The following is a 22,474-nucleotide window of genomic DNA, read 5'->3' as shown; positions in this document are numbered from 1 at the left end:
TCTGAGTCATCTTCTCTCAAATGTGTTCTCTATTTTTAGTCTGGGTCCTTCAGTTTACAGGTCGTACATGTTTAGGCGTTTACCTGCTCCTATCATGAAAACTGGAAACACTTGGCTCTTTTCTGTCAAGCAGAAGTAAAATCCAAAATGATTCAGAAGTACCACCATACGTGCTGTTGTTCTTTCGGCATAGTTAGGCATTAGGCAATTTATCCAGAGTAATTGAGATGGTTTTCTCTCAGTCCTGTTCTTATTCTACAGAGACCAAGAGAGACCAGCCTAATACTTTCACTTTCTGCAATTTCTTCGACACCAAAGGATCACAAAACGAGAATGTCCAAAATGGTGTGAAATGCTATTTTCTTTTTGTTGTTTTCCACGCCTACACAGAGAGAGTTTTGAAGATATAAGCCCGTTCTATTATCACTTTATGATGAAAGAAAAAAAAATCACTGGATTATTTGTTACTGCACACAGAGTTACAGGAAAAATCATCTCTCGGGACTGCTTTCACAAGTCAACAACCACAAATCAGCAACTTCAAGCAACTTTATATGTCAGGATTTCCTCTTAAAGGTAATGAGCGGCGGTGTGGAGCGTGGCAAGAATCAAATCTTGAACTACGTTGAACGTTCACAGTAGAGCGTGAATTAATCACCAAACAAATGCTATTATGCCACCATAAATTTACCAAGACAATCAAGCACCTCTGTTTCATTACTTGAACTTTGCAAGTGATGTGATGGATAGTAACAACCTGAGTAATGGTCAGGGATGATTGTCTCCCTGAGAGGCTCACAAATTTCTGGGGAAACAGCTTCAGAATATCCTTGGATATATGAACAATTCCATGGAGACTTGGAGGTCACACTGAGGTTTATGTTCGATAGGCAAATGTCAAGAAAAGTATCCCCTTCTAAACCTTCTAAAAGGCCAGCATATTTAACGTTCTGTCCTGTGACATCATCAATGGTTATCCGTTCTATTAAAGGGAGAGCCTTTGGATCATAAGACTCATCTGGGTGCTCTCCATATTGACCAGTGAACCTTATAGCTGTTTTGACATCAGTCAAGCTCATATTTGATATATAGATGTTCCTCACATAGCCCCCCCTTCCAGGAGCCGTTTTTATCCTGATACCTGTAGTTGAATTGTAGAAGGTAAGATTTTCTGCATGAACCTCTGACACTCCTCCAGACATCTCGCTTCCAATTGCAATCCCTGCACTAGTAGTTTGTCCAACAAGCCCACGAATGGTAATGTTTTTGCTAGGACGAGCATATGATGTGCCATACTCATCCCACCCACTTTTGATGGCAATTATATCATCGCCGGTGCTAATATAACAGTCTTCAATGCAAACATCATCAGAAGAATCTGAGTCCATTTAAACACATGGGTAAGAGCCCTATGAAGTATTTACAGAAAGTAATTGAAAATGGGTAGGACAATGAGAAGGTAACTTGCATCTTGCAGAGATATTTCTAACTTTAAAAACCAAGCAACAAAATAGCCGCATTCTATGACAGTACATGAGAGCAAGAAAAGTAAATGAAACTTACTAGTAAAAACTCGTGAGTTTGATTTTGACCAAAGAGAAATGTGAACTTTCTTATTTATAATTTGCATCTCAAACTATAGATTTAGGGTTCATAAACTACAGGTGAACATTTTCCAGCCTGGTAGAGAAAGCTCACCTGGATCAATCCCATCAGTGTTTGGTGAATCAAGAGGAGCAAGGATCGTGACATTCTGGACAATAACTTGGCTGTTCATCCAGAAAAACAGTCTCAAGTCTCCCCCTAATTCATAAACGCTTCACTTTTGCACAGTTTTATATGATAATGTAGACACTTCAAGTCTAACAAACAAGGAAGAGATATGCAATATAAATGATTTGGAGAGGACGAACCTGCAGTAAACAGGGTGGATGGTCCAGAAAGGTGAATTTAAGAAGGTCAGGTTTGAGATGACCACCCCAGTAGTGTTCATCAATTCAACCAGATGGGGTCGGGTGTAGTCCAGGGTTTCATTTCGGAACCAGTTCCACCATATGCTGCCTTGACCATCAATAGTCCCATTGTCACCTGCATGGTGAAACCAGTACCACTACTAAAGCATACCTAAATACAAGTACTCGCAAAAGGAAATGAATACTTGTAGATGTCACTGACCTGTTATAATAACATCTGTTAAATTACGACCATAAATGAGGCTTTTGTGTCTCCTCCCAGGCAACTCCCTCCCTCGGCCATATGATGGTAGTGAATCAATAACTGGCCAATCATCAGAGTTCTGGAATTTTCAGGTTAAGTTATTTAGTACTATGGCTAAAATATCATACCTATAGACCCAGAATCAAAAGAAAAGGGCACTGCATATTTAAACTGGGGGGCAATTTGCACAGATGGACTAGCACTAAGGCACGAAAAATCATAGGTTAATTATCACTCTTGCATCAATTAGTAGATCAATCCCATGGAATATAGATTTTCTCATATTCAGGTAAAGATAACTTTACTGTCATGCACAGCCTAACAACCTATTTTATCAAAACAATAGTTTCTAGCTTTTAGATTAACACCGTCCAAATTTTACAGATAGAATAACAGCAAACAAATAGACTGCAGATAACTGGAAAGGATTTTAAGAAACATTTTGTGCACATATTCTCCGGCATGGATGTAAGGACTCACAGTTGATCCAAGAATGATGGCATCCTTATCTAACCACAATGTCAGATGACTGATCAGATCAAAGCTTCCTGTCAACCACTGGCCAGCTGGGACAAAGAGCTTGGCCCCACCCTTGTCAGCAAATGAATTGAGATAGAAGATGGCATTCTGGAATGCCTTTGTGTTGAGAGTGACCCCATCTCCAACCGCACCAAATTCAGTAATAGCAACACTGTGAGGTCGAATCACTGCCGGGTTGCCCCATTGGCAATGTGAGCTGCCCCTGATAGCCCATGGAGCATCAATGAACAACGCAAGTAACAGCAGCACATCCACTAGCTGAAAAATATAGTCAGAGATCATTAAGTAGAGTTAAGAGATCTGAATTAAAGTCTTTTCGTTTATTTCCTTGTGTTACTAGCTAATCATAGTGAGCAATGATGAATTCTTATATACAAGTAGGGTAATGTTGGTATCCTTGATCATCTTAAAAACTCAGAAGCTAGCTTATACGGAAACAGGATATAAAGAAGGCAAGTCATGTAAACTACAATGTAAATCAAAATTGGAAGAAATACTGAAAGATACATGTTGAGTGAAACACTTTAAACAGGCGAGAATGTATCTTTATACCAATTCATAAGCAATAGATCACGGATTTCATGCCATATCAGTTACTGATGGATAGAAAAGCTAGCCAGTTGAGCTACATTTTGCCAGAAAGATATTAAACTGGACAAACAGCCTAGTTTTTGGCCAAGAAAAGGAAAATTAACAAACAGCTCTGGGTCAACACTTAATAACAAAGAAAGAGAAGGAGGGACTCTTCTCAATCAGATCCCAATCAAATGATTTTCGTTTCATAAATGTTCTAGACTTCATGACTGTAATTTCTGAATGAAAGAGGCTGAGTCAGGCAATGCTTTACATTTTCTTGAGATCATACACTAATTTAATTATCTACAGGGGAAAAAGAGAGTCTAAACAAGGAAACAAGAACAAAAGGAGTTAAATTAAGAAATGATCAAGCAACTCACAGTAAAAGATCTCCTCATATGACTAAGATCTGCTGTTTCCTTTTTTGAGCCCAAGCAGCTTAACCTTTCCACCTTGTTTACCAGATAATAAAACCCAACAAACAAATTCCCTCAAAGTAGAGAGCTTGATAAAGATGAGGGGCGGGATCTTGATGATCAAGATCTCTCCCTAAGCAAGAAATTCAAGTGTGTCTGCTGTCTGTGAGTGTGATTACTGATTAGATATTGAGACAAACAACCACCAACAAAACCATCCAAAGAAAAAAAAAATCATTGAAAGTGACCGTTGCTGCCAGCCAAAAATCAAGCAGTAGGTCCCCCTAATTGTTCCTTCACTTAACCTGCTACTCCATTACTTCACTCACTCACATGTTCTTCTTCAAAGATTACCACTACACTTTGAACTAATTAATGAACACTCGAAAAAAGCAAAAGTGACTGGAAACACTCGATGAAATCGAAGTTGGGTTGGTGTTTAAACACTGATAATCGAGCTAAAACAGTGGTGTCTGTTTTTCACTTTGATGGTTTTAGTTCTTCTATATTTCCCTTGATGGGAGCTAATTAACACTGACGAGAGTTGATTTTTCCTAGAGAGAGATTGTGTGAGTGTGTGTGTGTGTGCATGGGATGAGGAGGGGTACACCTCTCTCTTACTTTCTTTCTCCGTCTCCCTCCTCTCTATAGGCCTGTCTTCTCATGTGACAAACTCACATTTTTAGTTTAAGGTTTGGAGAATCTAATCCCAAAACTCACCTGCCCTGTGATTTTACTTCTTCAATCATCATTCACTTGGCCCCCATTTTTAGGAAGCCTTTTCGCCGAGAGGGAAATCTTTTTTATGGGATTTCATGAATTAACCTTTTTCTTTGGATAGAAATTTGACTGCAGATTTAAATATCGTAGTACTGGAATCTGAAAGATTTAAAAAAAAAACTATTGCAGCTAGCCTCTTCCATTATTTTTATGGATGGATTCGTATATATAAACATATCATGTTCTCATGAAAATAATATATATATATATACACACACACACTCACACACTTCCCTTTTCCCAACCAAAAATCCCAATATATGCAAAAGAAAAATTACACGCATGTATTTACAAGTCAAAGATTTTCTCGTGAAGTATAATTTCCCTTTTTTGACATTACATGGTTGCAGGAAATGGAAGAAAATAGAATATGGTCACGTTGTTTTATGAAAATTCAAAGTAATTTTGGTTATATATTTCCATCAAAATACGAGGAGGTTAAGGCCATGAGGATCAAAATCTTCATAAATTCCTTGGTCTTGACATGAAAAGCGTATATATCTTTGACGAGGTAAGAAAGATGGAGTCAATTACTCTAAATATATCTTCAAAGAGAGATGGAGTCAATTACTCTAAATATATGAAAACGGACACGAGGATACACACAATCCTATATAAAATTATTTTGAAAAATATATAGTATAATTAGGCTCGTTAACAATCAGCTATTTCGTTTTCAGACGTTGTGTCGAAGACCAACGATCGGTAAGGTAGTTTAGGCGAAGAGAGTGGTGCAGGAACAAGAAAACCTTGAGCTCGAGATTTTTAATATTTCCCTGTCGGTACATTAAGGTAAAAAAATGCATGCCCTTTCAAAAAAGTGCCATCTTTTCACCTGTTTCTGTTTTTATTCTTGTAGTTTTATGGAGTTGCGATCATAGCTGGAAGGAGGAGGCGGAGGGAGGGACTCGACAAGGACAAGAACTAGCTTATGGGAACACAGCTGTGCTGTGGTTTTTGGGAAGTGATGGGCCCTAGCTCCATGAAAACCATTGCTTGCGATTTATTTATTGCCCATTGCCTGCATTCATAGAGAGAAAACACAGCTGTGCTTAGCTATTGTAATTCTGCAACTGGCAAAAATGTTTGAACTGCCAAAACACGAATCCCCATTTCATGATTTCAGAAACCGTTAAAAACTAAAAAGGTTAATTTTGCTTTAATAAAAAATCGAAATAGCACGCTTGACCTTGACTGATCTTCGCACCAGTACTGATTAAACTCTAACAAAAGAGAAAGGGCATAAAAAAAAAGCTGAGCTGTGACTCCATGTTTAGCCAAGCCTCAGAATTCAATTCAAGTGTGGACTCTTCTACTCCTTTGGCTTTAAAGCTTGGGACCATTCAACGGCCTGTTTTGTTTTTACATTATAAAAACGTTTCCAAAAAATTTTAAAATTTTTTTCTTGCTCTAATTTTTTTTTTCAAATCGTTTATGTACTAATATTAAAAATAAATTTAAAAAAATATAAAATTATTATTTTAATATATTTTCTAATGAAAAATACTTTAAAAAACAATCGTTACTATAATTATTGTTTGTCATGGTTTAAAATCTAAAAAACAATTAATGAGTGGCAGTTATACCCTCTATATTTCACAGAAAATTAAAATGATTTTTATGGTAAAAATATTTTTAATTCAATTATAAAGCAATCCTAAATCTGAATTTGATTTCAGGTTGTGCTGAAGTTTCCTTGATAATTTAGAGTTTTTAAGACTTTGAAGAGAAAAGATTGTCAAAATTAAAAAGAAAAGGCAATCTGCTTCTGCTTTTGTAAGAACAAGTTCTATATTGGGCATCAATTATAGCTATGGACTCAAGATTTGCATTTTCACTTTGATATATAGCTAGCTAGCATTGCTCCTCGGATTAAACCTCTTGGGATATCCTATATCTAAAGATTTGCGAACATCATGATTGTTAAGCTATACAAGTAAAAGGGGAAAGAAATTAAAGAGGGAAAAAAAATAAAGAATTCAACAAGAGGATTCGCATACCAGACAAGAAAAACCCAAAACCTAATCAATATACTTGTTAGGGCTTAAAGTGCTAAAACCAGACAAGAACAGGGAGAATGTGTGGGCAATAAAGGTAGTCATTATTCATAGCTGCACTTACCAAAACACCCTCAAGATGCCATCGAGTTTAAGAGCATTTTGCAAGCTTTCAAAGGGCAGAGGGGGCCAATCCATCGAGTACAGATAGTTTCTTGACCAATTAAGAAAATTTGACCAAAAAGAGGGGGGCAGAGTCCGAGGCAGTACAAGGAAAAATACAATGCAAAGAGAAGTCTCGAGTCTTGAGCAGCACTGCAAGGGAGGAAAAAAAAAAAGAGAGAGAGTTAAGGTTTCCAAGATCAGGTATCCAATGACCCCATGAACCAAACACGATTTTTGTTTTTTAATTAATGTAGTTGTTCTAACCTGTTGTCTTGATTAATTTTATAAATTTTTGGTGGTTCTAAAAAGACTTGAATTTGTGATTATTGGAGAGCAAATTCAAGACCTGACCCGTTGAGTTATATCTTAGAGTGCGGCTAACAATTTTGTGTATAAGAAGAAATAACATATTACTATCCAGCATTACTGTCATGTCTTAATAAAATTTAATTTTTTTTGTTTAAAATTATTATATATATATATATATATATTTGAATCATTTTGATATGTTAATATCAAAATTAATCTTTTAAAAAATTAAAAAATATTATTATTTTAATATATTTCTAAACAAAAATTATTTTAAAAAACAATAGCTAACACATTTATATGCACCCTTACATGTATGGTCCGCATGACTCACCTACTTAACTTTCCTTTTTAGGATCATTTAACTGCATTTTACCTCTTTAAATCTTTCTCAGATCTTCATGATCTCATGCGGTCTAACCAGGTACAAACAATGTTTGAATTTTGGGCAACCTTTTATTTTGTTTGTATCAGTCTCATGTCAAAGGATTATGATCAAGCTAATAATAATGTCTGATGAAAGAACATAATCCCTGTGGTCTAATTCTTACTTATTTTGTCAGCAATTTTTACTGTTCTTTTTATCATGTTTTGTTTCTAATGATTGTATATAAAGGCGTTTAAGATAGATCCACTCTGACCTTTACTGACTTGAGAAGAAATTCCAAACTTGCCACAATAGCTGAATTTTTAGTTCCAAAATGAATTTTAATTTCAAAGTAATTTTTTTTTTCACTATTGTGTGAAGATGTAGCTCATCATTTAATTCATTTTATTTCAAATTAAATCAAGAAATAGTTTCAAGGGGTTAACTGGTAGTCAACAAAGTTTGTTCCTTCTTTTATTATTTACTTTTTTAAGTTTGAATCTTAGAACTAGTATTTAGAAAAATGTATTCAAATGTAAAAATGCTAATATAACAGATATTGTTTGGAAAAAAAAAATTGTTTCTGTTGACATAAAAATTAGTTCAAGAATATTTTTTTCCTGTTGAATAAAAAAAATTAATCAGGATATTTTATATCAATTCTACACACAGGAATTATAAAAGCATATCTCAAACCAGAAAGCTAACCAATCTATTTTAGAATTAAATTAGATTCTTAGCAATCATAATGCTACTTTCGAATATAAAAAAATTAACTTAAAAAAATTTAGAAGACAATTATTTTTTAAAAATTAGATAATCAAGTTAAATATTGATTAATTTAATAATACGATAAAAAAATAAGGTAACAATAACAAATAAAAAAATATTGTTATAAACAAAGTTGAACAAACATGTGAAACTCGTGACCTAAACATGAAGTTAAATTATGAAGTTTGATATCAAAGTTAAATTTTTTAATATTAAAAGTATCGGTTACCCATTAAAAAAAAAAGAAATTAAAATGAATTTTTAAGATAAATTTTAAAATTGTCAACAATCTCACCTATTTTTTCCACTCTAATCATTTATTTTTCAACTTAACTCTTTCTCAAAAAAAAAATGCTATTTAGTACTAATTTAGGTTTAAAATAACTAAATCATGACATGATTAACAGTAATCACGCTACAAGTAGCTATTTTAGTAGACGTTAATTTCCAGCAACAAACCATCAATTTCCAGGAGCCGATTCATCACGTGATAATTAAAAACTATAATTGTCAAGGGAAGTAGATAAAAGGAATGTCAGATGGAATTAAAGAGATGGGTAGCTGTTCCTTCTTTGATATTTTCAAATTAAAAAGATTAAGCATTCCAAGCAGGAGGAGTTCTTCTTCAATCTCCACAACATTCTTCTTCCTTTATTCCCTTAATCCACGTTGACAAGCAGAGACGACGGCTCCCCCCCCCCCACCCAGCCGCTGTGAAAACGAAAATGACACGTGTGAAATCAATGTGCTCTCATAAATGCTCTCCAGTAGAGGTGATGGCAGTGACACACACACAAATTAATGTCCATGTCTGTATTGTCACCGGTCCCTCGCAGGCAGCACTGGACATCTACCAAAAGCGAACTATTGCTTTTCTGCAGCATGAGCTATGGATTTTATATATATATATATATATATAAACTAATTCACTTAATCAATTGTCTAACTTGACACGCATAATCATACCTCGCTGATAATTGGCTGCCATGAAAATCTTCCATGAGGGCTAACTAAGTTAGTACCAGCATTTTTATATAGCTACTTGCTATGCAATTACTAATTATATTAATCATATCATCTTATTTTGGATGTTTAGAAATGATTATAGTTATTTTTTAAAATATTTTTTTGCTTAAAAATACATTGAGATAATTTATTTATTTATTTTTGATATTAGTACATTAAAATGATCCAATTATACAAAAATATAATTTATTTAAAACAAAAAAAAAATTAAGATTTTCAAAAACCCGATTGAAAAACCTCCTAAACAACTCTTTACGCTCTCAATTGTGAATCACTATCTTATAAACACTAATGTATTTCACAATTTATGTATGATGATAGAGAGCTGGCGCAGTATAATTGCATGGAGCCACTTGTTTGTTTGTCCTTGGCATGTTAATATCAATTATACTTTGACTGACCAATTCTCAAGCCTCCCAGAAGAATTCACAGATGACTTCAATGGAGGTAGGCAGGCAGTTAGCTAGCCAGTTACACTGTACAGAACCCACCCACCCTTGTATTTAATAAACAATAGTTAGATAACCGAGTAATTTAATTCGCAATGTAAATTATTAGTTCAAATCTATAAATTTTAAGATTATTTAAAGATTTATATATTTATTAACTTCAAAACTTATAAAATTAATTAAATTAATAAATAAAAAAAATGAATACACATAGACTTTGACCAGAGATTAATGAGCCGAGGAGTACACATGGGCTGTCTCTTGCTTAGTTTTATTGTCATAGCATACACGTCTGTGTTTCCTTTGACCTCCAAGTTCATTACCAGATCCAGAGAAAATATCGCCCACGATCAAAATATACATGAAAATCACTCTCTAGCTCTCAGTACATTGGTTGATTGTTTGCTTGCAGAGGATATTCAGCATAATAGAACGCATCCCAAATTTTATAGTATACTTGCTTGTTTTTTTAATTCCTTCTATAAATAAATAAATAAATAAATAAAAAGACATTATAGGATAGGATCACTAAAGTCACAAGTCTGGTCTATTTTTCCTATATATATTTCCAGTGTCTTGGCTTGCACGTATTAAATTAATTGGCTGATAAAAAATAAATATTCTCTACCTTTCTGTCAAGTTATTATTGGTACTATTTCGGCCTCCTGCGAATAATAATAAACCTGCTACTCACACATGCTAGGAGCAACCTAGGCTAGGGACCATCGTAATTTATTATTATTATTTTTTGGTACAAATTGAAAATAACTTCGATTCATGTTAAAAATACTTGCATGAATCAAGTTATTCATGCTAAAACTACTTGCCTCGTAGTCTAAAGAAACATAGTTTAACTGGTTAAATTTTAAGTTTATATTTTAAAAATTATTAATTTAAATCTTATAAATTTTAAGACCACTGAAGATTTATATGATCATTAACTTCAGAGCCTGTAAAATTAATCAAAGTAAGTACAAGCTGATCCGAACACCCACATTAATTATAAAAAAAAGATACTTGCATCATCTCGTTGTATTTAGTGGAATAATTCTAATTATAAAATATAGATATTAACAAAGCACTAATAGTAAGCTTCATATGTCACGTGTATGTATGTATTAAAGTTCAGATGATTTATATTTTCATTTTCATATGTGTTTTCATTTTTTTGGGGGTTACAAATTTAATATGGAGCGGTGGGCGCTGTGATTTGTCACTCGTTTCTTAGTTAAAAAAGAAAAAAGAAAAAAGAAAAAGCAGGCCCATGTAGCTGAATGAGTGGACATCAGCTCGGGTCCAAATCGACCTCTTATTAATGGGCTTCGGAGAATGTCTTGGGCTTGTCTTTATTTGACCCAATCTATTGCTTTTTGTCCAGAAAACAAAAGGAAGGCAACGAAACCCTCTTGCCTAAACCCCAATAAAACAAAAAACAAAAAACCGTGCTTGAACAATCATGCGAAACAGAAACAGAGCTCCAAAAAATTCAGTTACTCAGGAAAAAGAGTAAGTTGGTTCCTTTTATTTTGTTGATTTATTTTTCTGGGTTTTTCTAATTCTTTCTGTTTTCTGTTTATGTGGTGGGTGCTTGATTGTGTAAGTAGCAGTAGTAGTAGTTACTATGAAGGGGAACGTCTTGCTCGTTTGCTCAAATCAATTCACAAGTAAACGTTAACGTTACTCACTCTTTTCGCAGTTTCTTTTTCTTTTTATCATTAATGAATCAATAATTAATGTTTTTTATTAAATGGTAACAGAGAAATAGAATCAACAAAAACTTTGGAAGGAAGCTCGCTTCCCGAGAAATTTTGGTTCAAGGTAATCACTAATACAGCATTTACTTTGATGTTCTTATGCTTTTAGTTTAGCTGTGTGATGTATTGTAATTAACATGGATGATGGTGGTGGTGTCTTTTTGTAGCAACAATTTGCAATTGGGGTCAATGAAGTTACTCGTGTTCTTGAACGTATGTCGCCTGTGTCCGAGAGTGGAAGCTCCCTTCAACGGTCTCATGCTATCAAAAATCACAAAGTGCCTTCTGTTCACCTTCAGGTTTTTTGTTTCTACTTAAAATAATTGCTTCAAGTGATTTGTAGAATTCTGGTTTATGGTTTTCGTGTTCAATCAATAATTTGAATCCTGGGTTTGTAGATGACGGGACTCATGAAATGCAAGATGTGAATTGTATATTATAATCTTTTCTATGTTATGCTATCTGCTGCTAGAATGAAAGCAAACTTGCTTGTAGCACTTGTTGCTTTTTTGTTTGATGTAGATATTCATTGAAGGGAGAATTTTGAAGGATCTAAACCATAGTTGTCGTAATGCCTTTCATATTACGAGGACAATTTTCCAAAGTTTTCTTTTCTTTTTTTCTTTTATTATGTTTTTGTATGGCATTTAATCAGAATTTTTATGACTCGGAACTCTATCCTTTGATTTGTGGATGTTTAGGAAAGATTGAAAATAGTGAATCTCTAATCATGTGTGCAGGCCATATTAATAGCTTCTGATTGCAACCCAAAATGGCTAACAAGACATCTACCAAGTTTGGCTTCGTCAAGGAAGGTGCCACTGATCTTTGTCAAAGATAAACGAGGAGGATCCTTGAGATTAGGTGAACTTGTTAAGCTAAAAACTGCAATTGCCATTGGAGTGAAAGTAAGTGCTATCTTTTGCAGATCGCATATTTTGCATTCCTGCCAAAGGAATTCTGCTTGGGAATATTATTCGGATTTTAATTGATGGTTTTATTTCATGCAGGCTAGAGGAAATGCTATCAATGAAATTGTAGGAATTCTTTGCGGAAATGAAACAAACCTTGATACAGATTGCCAAAATTGAATGAGACGCCTTCCACGCCCTGTCAATGGGCTTGCTGTTTGTACAGACGTGCATTAAGTCAGGGTAGAAGGGCGGGAACAATAGAACTGAATTGGGAATGAGCTACTGCGATCACAAAGTTTGGCTTATAGACATTTTATAATTTTGGGCGAATGTTTTCTCTCCCAAGATAATGAACAAGGTTGGCAATCGTATTTTGGGCGAATGTTTTCTCTCCCAAGATAATGAACAAGGTTGGCAATCGTGGTCCATGCTTCTTGACGTGCTTGCAGAAGAAAACTTGAGACAAAGGCTTCACCTGGTCACTTTGCTTACTATTTCTCACAATCCTTTGTTGGACACTTCAACATGTCTAGTGTTATATCAAATTACAATCGATGCAGCATGCATTTTGAGTGCACGAGTCGACTTTCCAGTAGATATGGTAGTTTTATGTACATGTCCTCTTTTATCCTAGGCAATTTTCGCAATCGCAATTACACGTTTATGTTATGTTCCTTGTTCCAGCACCGCTCTCTAGCACTTACACATGCACCGCTCTCTAGCACTTACACATGCACGGACAGTCAATAGCGATCAATCGCCACTACGAAAGCATATCCAACATTACAATGATGAGAAAGCAGCCAAAAGGCTCTACCGCTTTAGTGGCAAAGGCGTCCAACGGTCTTCTTCTCTCCTTCGGAGAATTTTAGTTCTATCTTGATCTTGTGCTTCTCGTTGAAAAGCATCCAAGTGAAAATAAAAAAACTTTAAAACATCTTAGGATAGCATATCATGACTAACAATGGTGGAAATTAATTAGCTTTGACCAGAAAAGTGATAGCAATCAAAGAGGACGTATGCAATTCATGTTCGATTCATTTCGCCTCGTCACAAAAAGAAAAGGATTAAAATAAAATTCAGCTCTAGTTAGTGTCACAATTCCTCCCTCGTTTAAATCGTGTGGTGTGGTTCCTCTATGGTACAATTAAATATACATTCCCTTTTTTTCACAGTATGTGCACGAATCAGGTTTACAACGAATGATTTCAAGCTCCTATCACTGTTTGAGAAGAAGATGCTTTACGTATTGTTCATATCCTTCAAATTCTGGCCGAAATCCTTTCTTGATATAGGCCTTATGCACTAGCCTGAGGGCTGGCAGCTGATGACGGCTCCGTGGTGCCAACTGGATTGGGTTTTTTCTTACCACCCCTACCATTTCTGACAACTTTGGTTGATTTGTCATTCTGGCTTTGTTCCTGGTCTTTCTTTACCATCACAGGTTGGAACTGCCAAAAAGAAAAGGAGCAGCAAAAACACATGCACGTTATTAAGAAGAAATAGCACGTTCTAAAACATCAAGGATGCAGTAATTTAGTACAGACCTGATATATGGAGTATATAACATTTCTTCTTATCTGAGCCATCATCTCCAGGAACAGATTGTAGCCTTCAAGCTTGTACTCAATAAGAGGATCGCGCTGTGCATAGCCACGCAAGCCTACAGCTTGCTGAACGAACTTGATTGCTTGTAAATGTTCCTTCCACAAGCGGTCAATATTGCTCAAAATCAAGAACCTCTCAGCTTCCTTCATCAAGCCGGGCGCTTCTTTCTCCACAATATCCTTGTAGCACAGGTTAAACAGGAAGATAAATACAAAATTCATGTAGCATGTGTCTAGGCATTTTAGAAAATCGAAAGTGTTGCACTTTGCCACAGCACACACTTAGTGATGCTAAGCAAAAACAAATAATCTACACTCAAAGTTTTCAGCTTATGCTGGAGATCTCCCAGGGTAAACCTCCAAGCACCACCCAAACATCCAGAAACTCTTCTTGCAATGAATAGCAAAGAGCAAGGTTAGGTTAACAGTTGCTAGACTGATGGGTTGCTTTTAGGCAGGATTTGGGCCGCATAGTTCAGCCATGGCTATATGTATTAGACTTGTTAGGATTCATTGAAGATCTTGTCTTGTTTGACTATTTTAAGGAGTACGGCCTAGATGAGGAAGGATTTCGTGATAAAAAGGAAAAGCCATCTGAGCCAAAAAGACTGTTTTACTGACCCTTTTCTGTAAATATGCTTCACGACCACGAAGACATAGGTAATCCTGCAAATCTTCATAACTTGAACACTTACTTCGCAGCAAATCTGGAGTCAAATCATTTAGCAAATAGCAGTACCTAAAATTACAGTAATACATGTCAGAAAAAATTATTTTGGAGAGACATTAAACAAAAGGGAGATCCGCTATATTGAGATCTTATCCTCGGGTGCCTCTTTGTTTTATCTACAAATATCATTGATCTGATTGTGAGCATGTTACTTTCAACAAAAACAGAAATAGTTCTGATTCATCAAAAATCCATACAGAATTTGAGTTTCAATCTCGTCAAGCATTAAGCAAAGAGAATGAAGGAAGCCTCTTACTGCTGAACTTTTGCAATAAGCTTTTCAAGATCCCAACTTCCCACCGGAGCATCAGAACCAATATTCGCCTACTCATACATTTAAAATAAAAATAGTCTCAGTAATACTCAAAACCTGAGGGAAAAACAGATATGATGTGACCAATGAAGTTCTCAAACAGGTTACCTCTAAGATGTCATCCATTGTCAGTTCAGCATATTCAATAATAAGAGACTGGAGGTTGTCAGATTCAAGGGCTCGCCTTCTCTCAGAATAAACACGGTCTCTCTGGCTGTTCAGGACTTCATCATACTCAAATAGTTGCTTCCTGATATCAAAAAAATAGTTCTCCACTTTCCTCTGAGCTTCATCTAGTGATTTCGTCAACATATTGGACTCAATTGGTAGGTCTTCAACTCTAAAAGCTCTCATCAAACCCTAAGTGGCAATGTTGAGAATGTTTTAACAGGCATATCTAGGGGAGCACTAAAAACTAGACAATGAACAACAAGCACAGGTCAAACCTGGATTCGGTCTCCTCCAAAAATCCTAAAGAGGTTATCTTCAAGACTTAGGAAGAAGCGGGAACTTCCAGGATCCCCTTGGCGACCACTTCGACCACGAAGCTGCCATATACAACATTCAAGTTCTGGTTTAATATATTCTGAAGTTACACATAACATGTATTGTAGAAAGAAGATTTTCATTTTAAAAGAAAATATGAAAGGAGAACTAAGTTTAAAAAAAATAATCAAATTTAACCTGATTATCAATCCGGCGGGATTCATGCCTTTCTGTTCCCACCACATGTAATCCACCAGCAGACACAACCTGCAGTATGCAGACATAAATTAAGTTGCAAGTAACACTATCCTGTAAAATTCAGGGACAAATTTACTTTTGGGAACTAAGCTAACCTTCTTCCTTTCTTCCTCAGTGTACTCCTTAAATTCTTTAACAATTTCTAAAAATGCACTACGCAACTTGGCTATGACTTCATCCTGAGCAGGGCCCTAAAACAGAAAAGTTATGACACTCATGAGCTGTATGCATTCGGAGGATATTATTTTTAAATAAAAAAACAGAAGGAAAATAGCATGGTATAGTTTTCAGAAAAATGCTGAGCATTTGGAATAAAATTTAACAGTCTGTCAAATTGATTTGCAAATGTAAAATTTATTCTCCATCTATCATACCTTTTCACAGGAGTAAGATAGGCGCTCCTCTGCTTCAAGCTCAGTCAATGATCTTTGGCCCCAAGATCCTACAGCCAATTGTACTGCTTCCTCGGCCAATTTAGTATTCTCATTGGATAGTTTGCATGGAAATAAACTTTCATTCACCTGATATATTGCAAATAACAAGCCCCATACAGATGAGACACATAACACTATAACACTACGAGCATCATTTAAACCAGTATGTGCTCATAGGCAAAGCCAATTTCTATGTCAATAAAAAGACAAAAATCATACCTTCCATGTCTTCTGAGGAAGGGATTTCTTCACTGATACAAAAACTCCTTCAGCTGGCCTAACAACTCTGCAATATTTATATCACATTAAAGATACTTTAACCAATATAAATGGCAATAGGTATGCATATCATTTTAATAGATCCTCTTTCAGATTGTGGTATTCAACACATGCAAGGGCACTAGTGCTGGAGATGAACAAGCTTGTAGCCCCTGTAGTAGATACCTTAAATTCAATAATGAGAAGAATTGCCTAGTGCAAATGGCTTCTCTTTTTCCTAATGCATGTTACTCTTATACATCAGAATAAGAAAAGGTGAGCCAACATAATTTAAGCTAACAGAATTTCAAAAATGTATTTGATGGTGTTACACCAGTTTAAGTCTCCATATTTGAGTATCTACATGTTATCTTAAATTCTTTAGGCAGTATTCATCTCTAGTTTTTTTAAGAAGCATCAGGAAAAGGAAGTTAAAGTGGAAATATGAGTAACAATAAGTTAACAGTTTTAACCACTTGGAAACTGGGCTGCAGATATGTATGAGGTTTTTTTCTTTTTTGGTGGTGTGTATAGGCAAGGGTTGAAAAAGAAGATACCTTGGCATAAGCATCTCACGTAGCTTCAACCTGGCCATAAATTCTGCATTTCCACCGAGAATTATATCTGTTCCACGACCTGCCATATTTGTAGCGATTGTCACCGCTCCTACACGACCACTCTGTGCCACAATTTCCGCTTCTCTCTCTACATTCTCTGGTTTTGCATTGAGAACCTTGAGGAGAAATATTTTTGTTAAAATTCCTCACCCAGAGAAAATTTATCCAATAGGTTACCATTTGTGCTTCCTTCAAACTTGGTCACAAAAAGCATGTGTAGAGAAAAGGAACATGTTCACCAGGGAAGAGAAAAAAATAGGTAGCAAAATAACACAAGCAACTTCATTTCTTATATACTTGTTTGTATAAAATTCACTTTCATGTTAAATTAACCTAATTCTACTTTTATTCCTCCAGGTGAGTGGATGCCTCACCTCATGCGGAATTCCAGCTTCTAGCAACTGTCCTGCTAGTGCATCACTCTGCTCAACACTTGTTGTACCGACAAGGACGGGTCGACCTGTCTTGTTCATTCTAGAAATTTCTACAACAACTGCTCGCCATTTTCCAGAAGTTGCCCTGAAAACTACATCGGACTCATCCTGAGGAGGAATTGAGAAGATGTTGGTGTTGGTGAGCATCAAGCTATCTAAGCAAGTTGTGCATTAAGTTGACTGTGCATAGGTGCTGAACAACTCATAGACTTCCTATGTTCCAATAAGAATGATAAAATCATCCCTCCTTTCACATATTGTTATTAATTTACAAGTATTACAGGAAAATAAAAAATAGTTACAAAACTATACATCATCTTCCACGTCTGCTGTCTTCAATTATTGCTGTGACAGCAACCAGCATGATTCTAGAAATATAAATATGGATAGAATGCTAAAACAAACCTTTCTCATCATGGGCTTGTTTGTAGGCACAATTGTAACTTTAAGTTTGTAAATACTTTCAAACTCTGTACTTTCAGTCGCTGCAGTGCCAGTCATTCCACAAAGTTTTGGGAACTGCAGCAGTGCATATGATGAGAATTAAGAGGTTAAGAAAGAACAAATTTCAAAAATTGTTTCATACAGTCAGCGGAAAGATGACCTGGAGAAAGAAGTTCTGGTAGCTGATTGATGCCAGGGTTACAGTTTCATTTTGAATTGGCAAACCTTCCTTTGCTTCAACTGCTTGGTGAAGTCCATCACTCCATCTCCTCCCCTTACAGAAAAAACACAAATAATGTTTTCCTTTAGTCATTTATAGTTAAATACTCTATATATTCATAATTAAATTCATCTGATAGATAAACAATCAAATCAAACTACTTCTAACAGTAACCTTTACTGCTTAGGTAAACAAGATCACCTGCATAACTCGACCAGTAAACTCATCCACGATAAGCACCTCTTTGCCACGTATGATATAGTTGACATCTCTAAGAAATAGTTCTTTTGCTTTTATTGCATTCAGAATATACGAAGCCCACTGTTCTCGAGGATCATACAAATCCTTCACATCCAAAATCTCTTCAGTATCCCCATAACCCTGTTCTGTAAGGAGAACTGTTTTCTGCTTTTCATCCACCTGCAAAAATAGCCTGGGTAAGGAAAATAACTAGAAAAAAATTGCCTTTCATCACCATCAGAATCTGCACGGATACTGTTTCTGATTATTGAAAACTTGAAATTATTTTGACTCATGAAGAAGATTAAAACTCTCTCATTCTCAATCAATGATGTTCTACGCACAAGAGTCAATGATTACAATATTTTCACATGTGATGTTGCATATTTTTTCATGATCTCTTTTTCCTTTTGTTTCCCTTTTCATTATCTTGATAAAGGGTTGACCCAGTAAGGAGTCTCTTCCTTAATTATTCCACCAATTGATCCATCTCACTTTCCAGAATAATATACCAGTTATAGTTATAAAGCCATGTCTCTTGGACATAGGCACTGGACACAATCATGCAGCAATTTGATATTTTAAAGGTGTGTAGTAATTTTTCTTCTCATCCTTTGAATAAAACTGAAAAAGATCACCATTCTATTTTCAACCTGGCTATAGTTTGGATTATAATTGTGAGAAGGCAAAACTGAAAACATGAAAGAAGAAAGAAACCAAAATATTTAGATTTAAGATTTGATCTTTCACACAATTTGATGAAGATTTTTCATCCAATTGAATTTTATTTTATTTTATTTTATTTTTTGATGATCAATATCAGCCGTGCATCCAAGATAACCCCCCTCCCAGCAAAAAAATAAAAATAAACACAGAAAAGCCCCTTGCTGACCACTTGTTCCACGTCCAGTCGTTCTAGAAAGACTTTCAGTGATTTTGCTCTGCATTTGGGCAGTATGACTATGACTAATCAGCCAGTCCAGAGAAACATGCAAGTAAGGAAGGACAATTTATATCTACACATCGAATATTCTGAGCATGAGATGCTCCCAGCCTATAGCTTCTAGTCCTATACTGCCTTGTCTTAGAAAATTCCTTAATAAGATAAACGTTAAAAAGTGGCTATGACATATTTGTAAGTATTTGTTACATGTCAGGTGCCTGAAGCCATTTTATTTACAACTCCCTGTAATGGCTCAGTCCAATTTTTCAAGAGCCACAACATGAAAATGTGATTGTATACTGTGCACTTTGAGTAAGCAATAAAAGCAAATCACCTAACCTTTTCAAAACTTGAGTTTTTTTTACAGTTAACAATAACAAAAACTAAAAAACAATATGAACAAATATTCTGTTTCTGTTTTAAGGAAAAAAAAGAAAAAAAGAGAGGAGCTGCAAAGGATACCAAATGGCAGCAAAAACTCCAGCGGGAAAACTAGTTATTAAAACAGAGTCTTACAGTGTAATGTATGTCTCGTTCAAAGGCTGTAGCAATTTTTGCAGCTTTGTAATACCGATCACTTGGTTTTTCTGCTGGTCCAGATATAATGAGAGGGGTCCTTGCTTCATCAATAAGGATGGAATCAACCTCGTCAATTACACAGTAATTGAAATCCCTCAAGACGAGCTCCTCAACAGTCTGTACTTTCTAAAAATAGTCAGCTTTGGTAAGAAAAAAAACACATTCAGCTAGGGAAGAAATGATACCTACAAAGCTTCACTGAACAAAATCAAAGTATTGATAATAGAATAATCTAGAACTAATTATAACATAAAGAAAGAATTACTTTCCATGGCAAGATTATCTCTCAAGTAGTCAAAACCAAGCTCACTGTTGGTAACATATGTGATGTCACACATGTAATTCTCTCTTCTTTGTTCACTTGTCATATTCTCTGCCAATGAAAACAAACACTTGTGTTATCGTGACAATCAAATTCACAAGCTAAAATGAAGAAGCAATACCCAGAGACTAAAAAAAGGAAGAAGACCCAAGCTCCCAAGTACAAGAAGAGAACAGCGGATGCAAATACAGTACACCTCCTCGTATAGGCAGGCAGGATTAATTGAAAACAGTTAAAAAAATCAAGACCTGAGCCATACCCAGTGATTCATGTAAGAATGAAAAGTGCATAATCTAGACGTATACACACACATAACAAACACACATAAGTGCACGTGCTTGTGTAGTAAAGGAAATGGAACATGTAGTAAACATATGTAAAAGTATGTGACATACGTTGGATTAGGCCAACCTTCAATCCAAGGAAACGAGGAACTTGACCAACCCATTCACAATCTCTCCGAGCTAAATAATCATTGACCGTAACAATATGAACTCCTTTCCCACTTAATGCATTCAAATAAGCTGGCAAAATGGCAACAAGCGTCTTTCCTTCTCCAGTCCTCATTTCAGCTATTTCCCCCTTATGAAGAACCATGCCCCCTGCATGACAAGAATACGAAACCATGTTCACAAGAATCACAACAAGATTACTTCCCACGTAGCCTAAGCGTTTGGTGGAGCAAACCCCAATGCACAGAACCTTTCCACCATTTGCACATATAAAACTCAAAGAAATTAAACACAATACACGCATAATAGTTTACCTATCAGTTGCACATCAAACGGGCGGAGACCTATAACCCTTTTGGAAGCCTCTCTCACTACAGCAAATGCTTCCTGCAATGCAGGCACTTTTATTGTCATGGTAATAAGATAAGCTATGCCACTAGAAATACTTACCAACGGATAAAAACAACGACCAAGTAAAGAGCTTCATTTACTCATGTACCAAACATTTAACTTCCGCAATTCTAGTGCATTGAGTTATAGCCAATTTCTACCCACCCCATTCCAAAACAACTCATGGATTAAATTTAAACAAGTATATAAAGCAAGAAATTGAATGGAAAAAAAAAGCTCTTACAGGTAAAAGGGAATCCAAAGATTCACCGAGTTGGGCACGCTCCTTTAAAGCAGCAGTCTTGTCTCTCAATTGAGAATCAGACAAAGCAGACATCTCAGCTTCCAATTGATTGATCAAACTCACAGTTGGAGCATACTGTTTCCTAGTGGACTCACCTGTATCCGTCCCTTTAAAAATCCCACCTAGCAAACCTCCTAATGAAGCCACTGCACACATTTTCCTCCTTGTATTACTCACCAATCTAGACGTCTTGGCTCCATAATTCAACATATTTAGGGAATTTTCACCAAAAAATGAAGAGCACGGATTGGTCTTTTTGTAAAAATCTTGATGGGGTAGTAGTAGAGAATTAGAAGGGAAAGATGAGATAGAAGTAGAGTGCTTCACTAGAGGTGGTGCGGCCATTGTTTTTAAGGGTGGAAACATAGAAAAATCAGACGCAAAAACAAGATGGGAGTTATTACAGAGTGGGGTTTATATTGTTGGAGGAAGTGGTGAGAAGGGAACTATTATCGTAAACATGTTTCAGTTAAGAAGGAGAGGGTGTCTGTTTTTGTTTCTGTTTCTGCTCATTGGAGATTGAAGAGAGAGGGGGGGTGGGGGGGGGGGGGGGGGGGATAAGGTAAGCTAAAAGCGAGAGAAATCATGACATGTGGGGGAAATCTTGCTCTTTTTTTTTTCAAAAAAATAACACATGGAAGGGAACCACATTGGCTTAAATTCTAGCAAACAAAATTTTTATTTTTTAATTTTGTTTTGAAATGCGTTTGAAAAGGTGATATTTCTAAAAAAATATTTTTTTATTTTTATTTAAAATTAAATTTTTTAAAATTTTAAAAATACATAAAAAAAATATAATTTAAATCACACAATGCTTTATACGCTATTAATCACCTTTTTATAACTGAAATTCATATTTATGTTTTTCTAATATATTTGAGCACTTTTTCTTATTAAAATAAAAAAATATATATATTAAACCTTTTTTAGTTCAATGAAAAATTTATAATATTAATATTGAAATAGTTTATTAATTATAAAATAAGATATAATAGCAATTTTGTTAACAATTCATTATTTTTATTGATTTTTTTAATGTGTCATGAGCGATATAATAAACCAATGTAAGTTTTTTTGTAATTATCCCTCATCATACGCGTATTGATCAAAACCAATTTACTTTTCAAATGATTTTACAAACAATGCTCATTATCAACTTAAT

The 22,474-nt window shown here is 35.3% G+C and overlaps 3 protein-coding genes across 6 annotated transcripts; 1 reads left to right on the top strand and 2 right to left on the bottom strand.

Moving 5' to 3' along the window:
- Nucleotides 1-396: 396 nt before the first annotated feature.
- On the bottom strand, nt 397-4,587 carry LOC133682626 (probable polygalacturonase). Its single transcript, XM_062106049.1, has 6 exons — nt 3,714-4,587; nt 2,698-3,015; nt 2,176-2,296; nt 1,914-2,088; nt 1,699-1,769; nt 397-1,378 (listed from the first exon to the last, which is right to left on the bottom strand). The coding sequence occupies exons 1-6, from the start codon at nt 3,729-3,731 to the stop codon at nt 672-674; spliced, it is 1,410 nt and encodes a 469-aa protein (XP_061962033.1). The 5' UTR covers nt 3,732-4,587; the 3' UTR covers nt 397-671.
- Nucleotides 4,588-11,010: 6,423 nt separating this feature from the next.
- On the top strand, nt 11,011-12,950 carry LOC133682056 (uncharacterized). Of its 3 annotated transcripts, XR_009836601.1 has the most exons (7): nt 11,011-11,119; nt 11,218-11,277; nt 11,371-11,431; nt 11,535-11,666; nt 12,108-12,275; nt 12,378-12,639; nt 12,692-12,950. XR_009836601.1 is itself a non-coding variant. In XM_062105297.1 (6 exons), the coding sequence occupies exons 1-6, from the start codon at nt 11,070-11,072 to the stop codon at nt 12,456-12,458; spliced, it is 549 nt and encodes a 182-aa protein (XP_061961281.1). In that variant the 5' UTR covers nt 11,011-11,069; the 3' UTR covers nt 12,459-12,950. The 3 variants fall into 3 exon arrangements, 2 of the variants coding, with proteins under 2 accessions (XP_061961281.1, XP_061961280.1); XM_062105297.1 differs by having other exon boundaries at nt 11,221-11,277; nt 12,378-12,950; XM_062105296.1 differs by having other exon boundaries at nt 12,378-12,950.
- A 349-nt stretch (nt 12,951-13,299) lies between these two features.
- On the bottom strand, nt 13,300-21,866 carry LOC133682268 (protein translocase subunit SECA1, chloroplastic). 2 transcript variants are annotated; one of them, XM_062105551.1, is made up of 20 exons: nt 21,253-21,866; nt 20,933-21,005; nt 20,562-20,768; nt 20,115-20,217; nt 19,782-19,962; nt 18,284-18,502; nt 18,023-18,136; nt 17,824-17,937; nt 17,359-17,526; nt 16,925-17,100; nt 16,329-16,395; nt 16,050-16,196; nt 15,771-15,866; nt 15,616-15,684; nt 15,378-15,479; nt 15,040-15,291; nt 14,875-14,942; nt 14,510-14,627; nt 13,829-14,068; nt 13,300-13,732 (listed from the first exon to the last, which is right to left on the bottom strand). In XM_062105551.1, exons 1-20 carry the CDS (start codon nt 21,676-21,678, stop codon nt 13,580-13,582), a joined length of 3,093 nt encoding a protein of 1,030 aa, XP_061961535.1. In that variant the 5' UTR covers nt 21,679-21,866; the 3' UTR covers nt 13,300-13,579. The 2 variants fall into 2 exon arrangements, with proteins under 2 accessions (XP_061961535.1, XP_061961536.1); XM_062105552.1 differs by having other exon boundaries at nt 20,933-21,019; nt 21,253-21,380.
- Nucleotides 21,867-22,474: the final 608 nt, after the last annotated feature.

The sequence above is a fragment of the Populus nigra genome, chromosome 2, assembly GCF_951802175.1.
Source record: "Populus nigra chromosome 2, ddPopNigr1.1, whole genome shotgun sequence".
Classification (NCBI taxonomy): Eukaryota; Viridiplantae; Streptophyta; class Magnoliopsida; order Malpighiales; family Salicaceae; genus Populus; species Populus nigra.
Note: the sequence above shows the minus strand (reverse complement) of the source record. Positions and strands in the feature narration are given on the sequence as shown.

Bases quoted from the DNA above. Each gene is read 5' to 3' on its own strand.
- LOC133682626 (XM_062106049.1), bottom strand. The intron at 2,089-2,175 runs GTCAGTGACATC...TTCACCATGCAG, and splicing joins AACAGATGTTATTATAACAG to GTGACAATGGGACTATTGAT. The intron at 1,379-1,698 runs GTGAGCTTTCTC...AAATGGACTCAG, and splicing joins CACTGATGGGATTGATCCAG to ATTCTTCTGATGATGTTTGC.
- LOC133682056 (XM_062105296.1), top strand. From the start codon at position 11,070: ATGCGAAACAGAAACAGAGCTCCAAAAAATTCAGTTACTCAGGAAAAA. The intron at 11,120-11,217 runs GTAAGTTGGTTC...TTGTGTAAGTAG, and splicing joins TCAGTTACTCAGGAAAAAGA to CAGTAGTAGTAGTTACTATG. The intron at 11,278-11,370 runs GTAAACGTTAAC...AAATGGTAACAG, and splicing joins TTGCTCAAATCAATTCACAA to AGAAATAGAATCAACAAAAA.
- LOC133682268 (XM_062105551.1), bottom strand. From the start codon at position 21,678: ATGTTTCCACCCTTAAAAACAATGGCCGCACCACCTCTAGTGAAGCAC. The intron at 18,137-18,283 runs GTGATCTTGTTT...TTTTTCTGTAAG, and splicing joins TTACTGGTCGAGTTATGCAG to GGGAGGAGATGGAGTGATGG. The intron at 16,197-16,328 runs GTATGATTTTTG...GCAATATATCAG, and splicing joins TTCCTCAGAAGACATGGAAG to GTGAATGAAAGTTTATTTCC.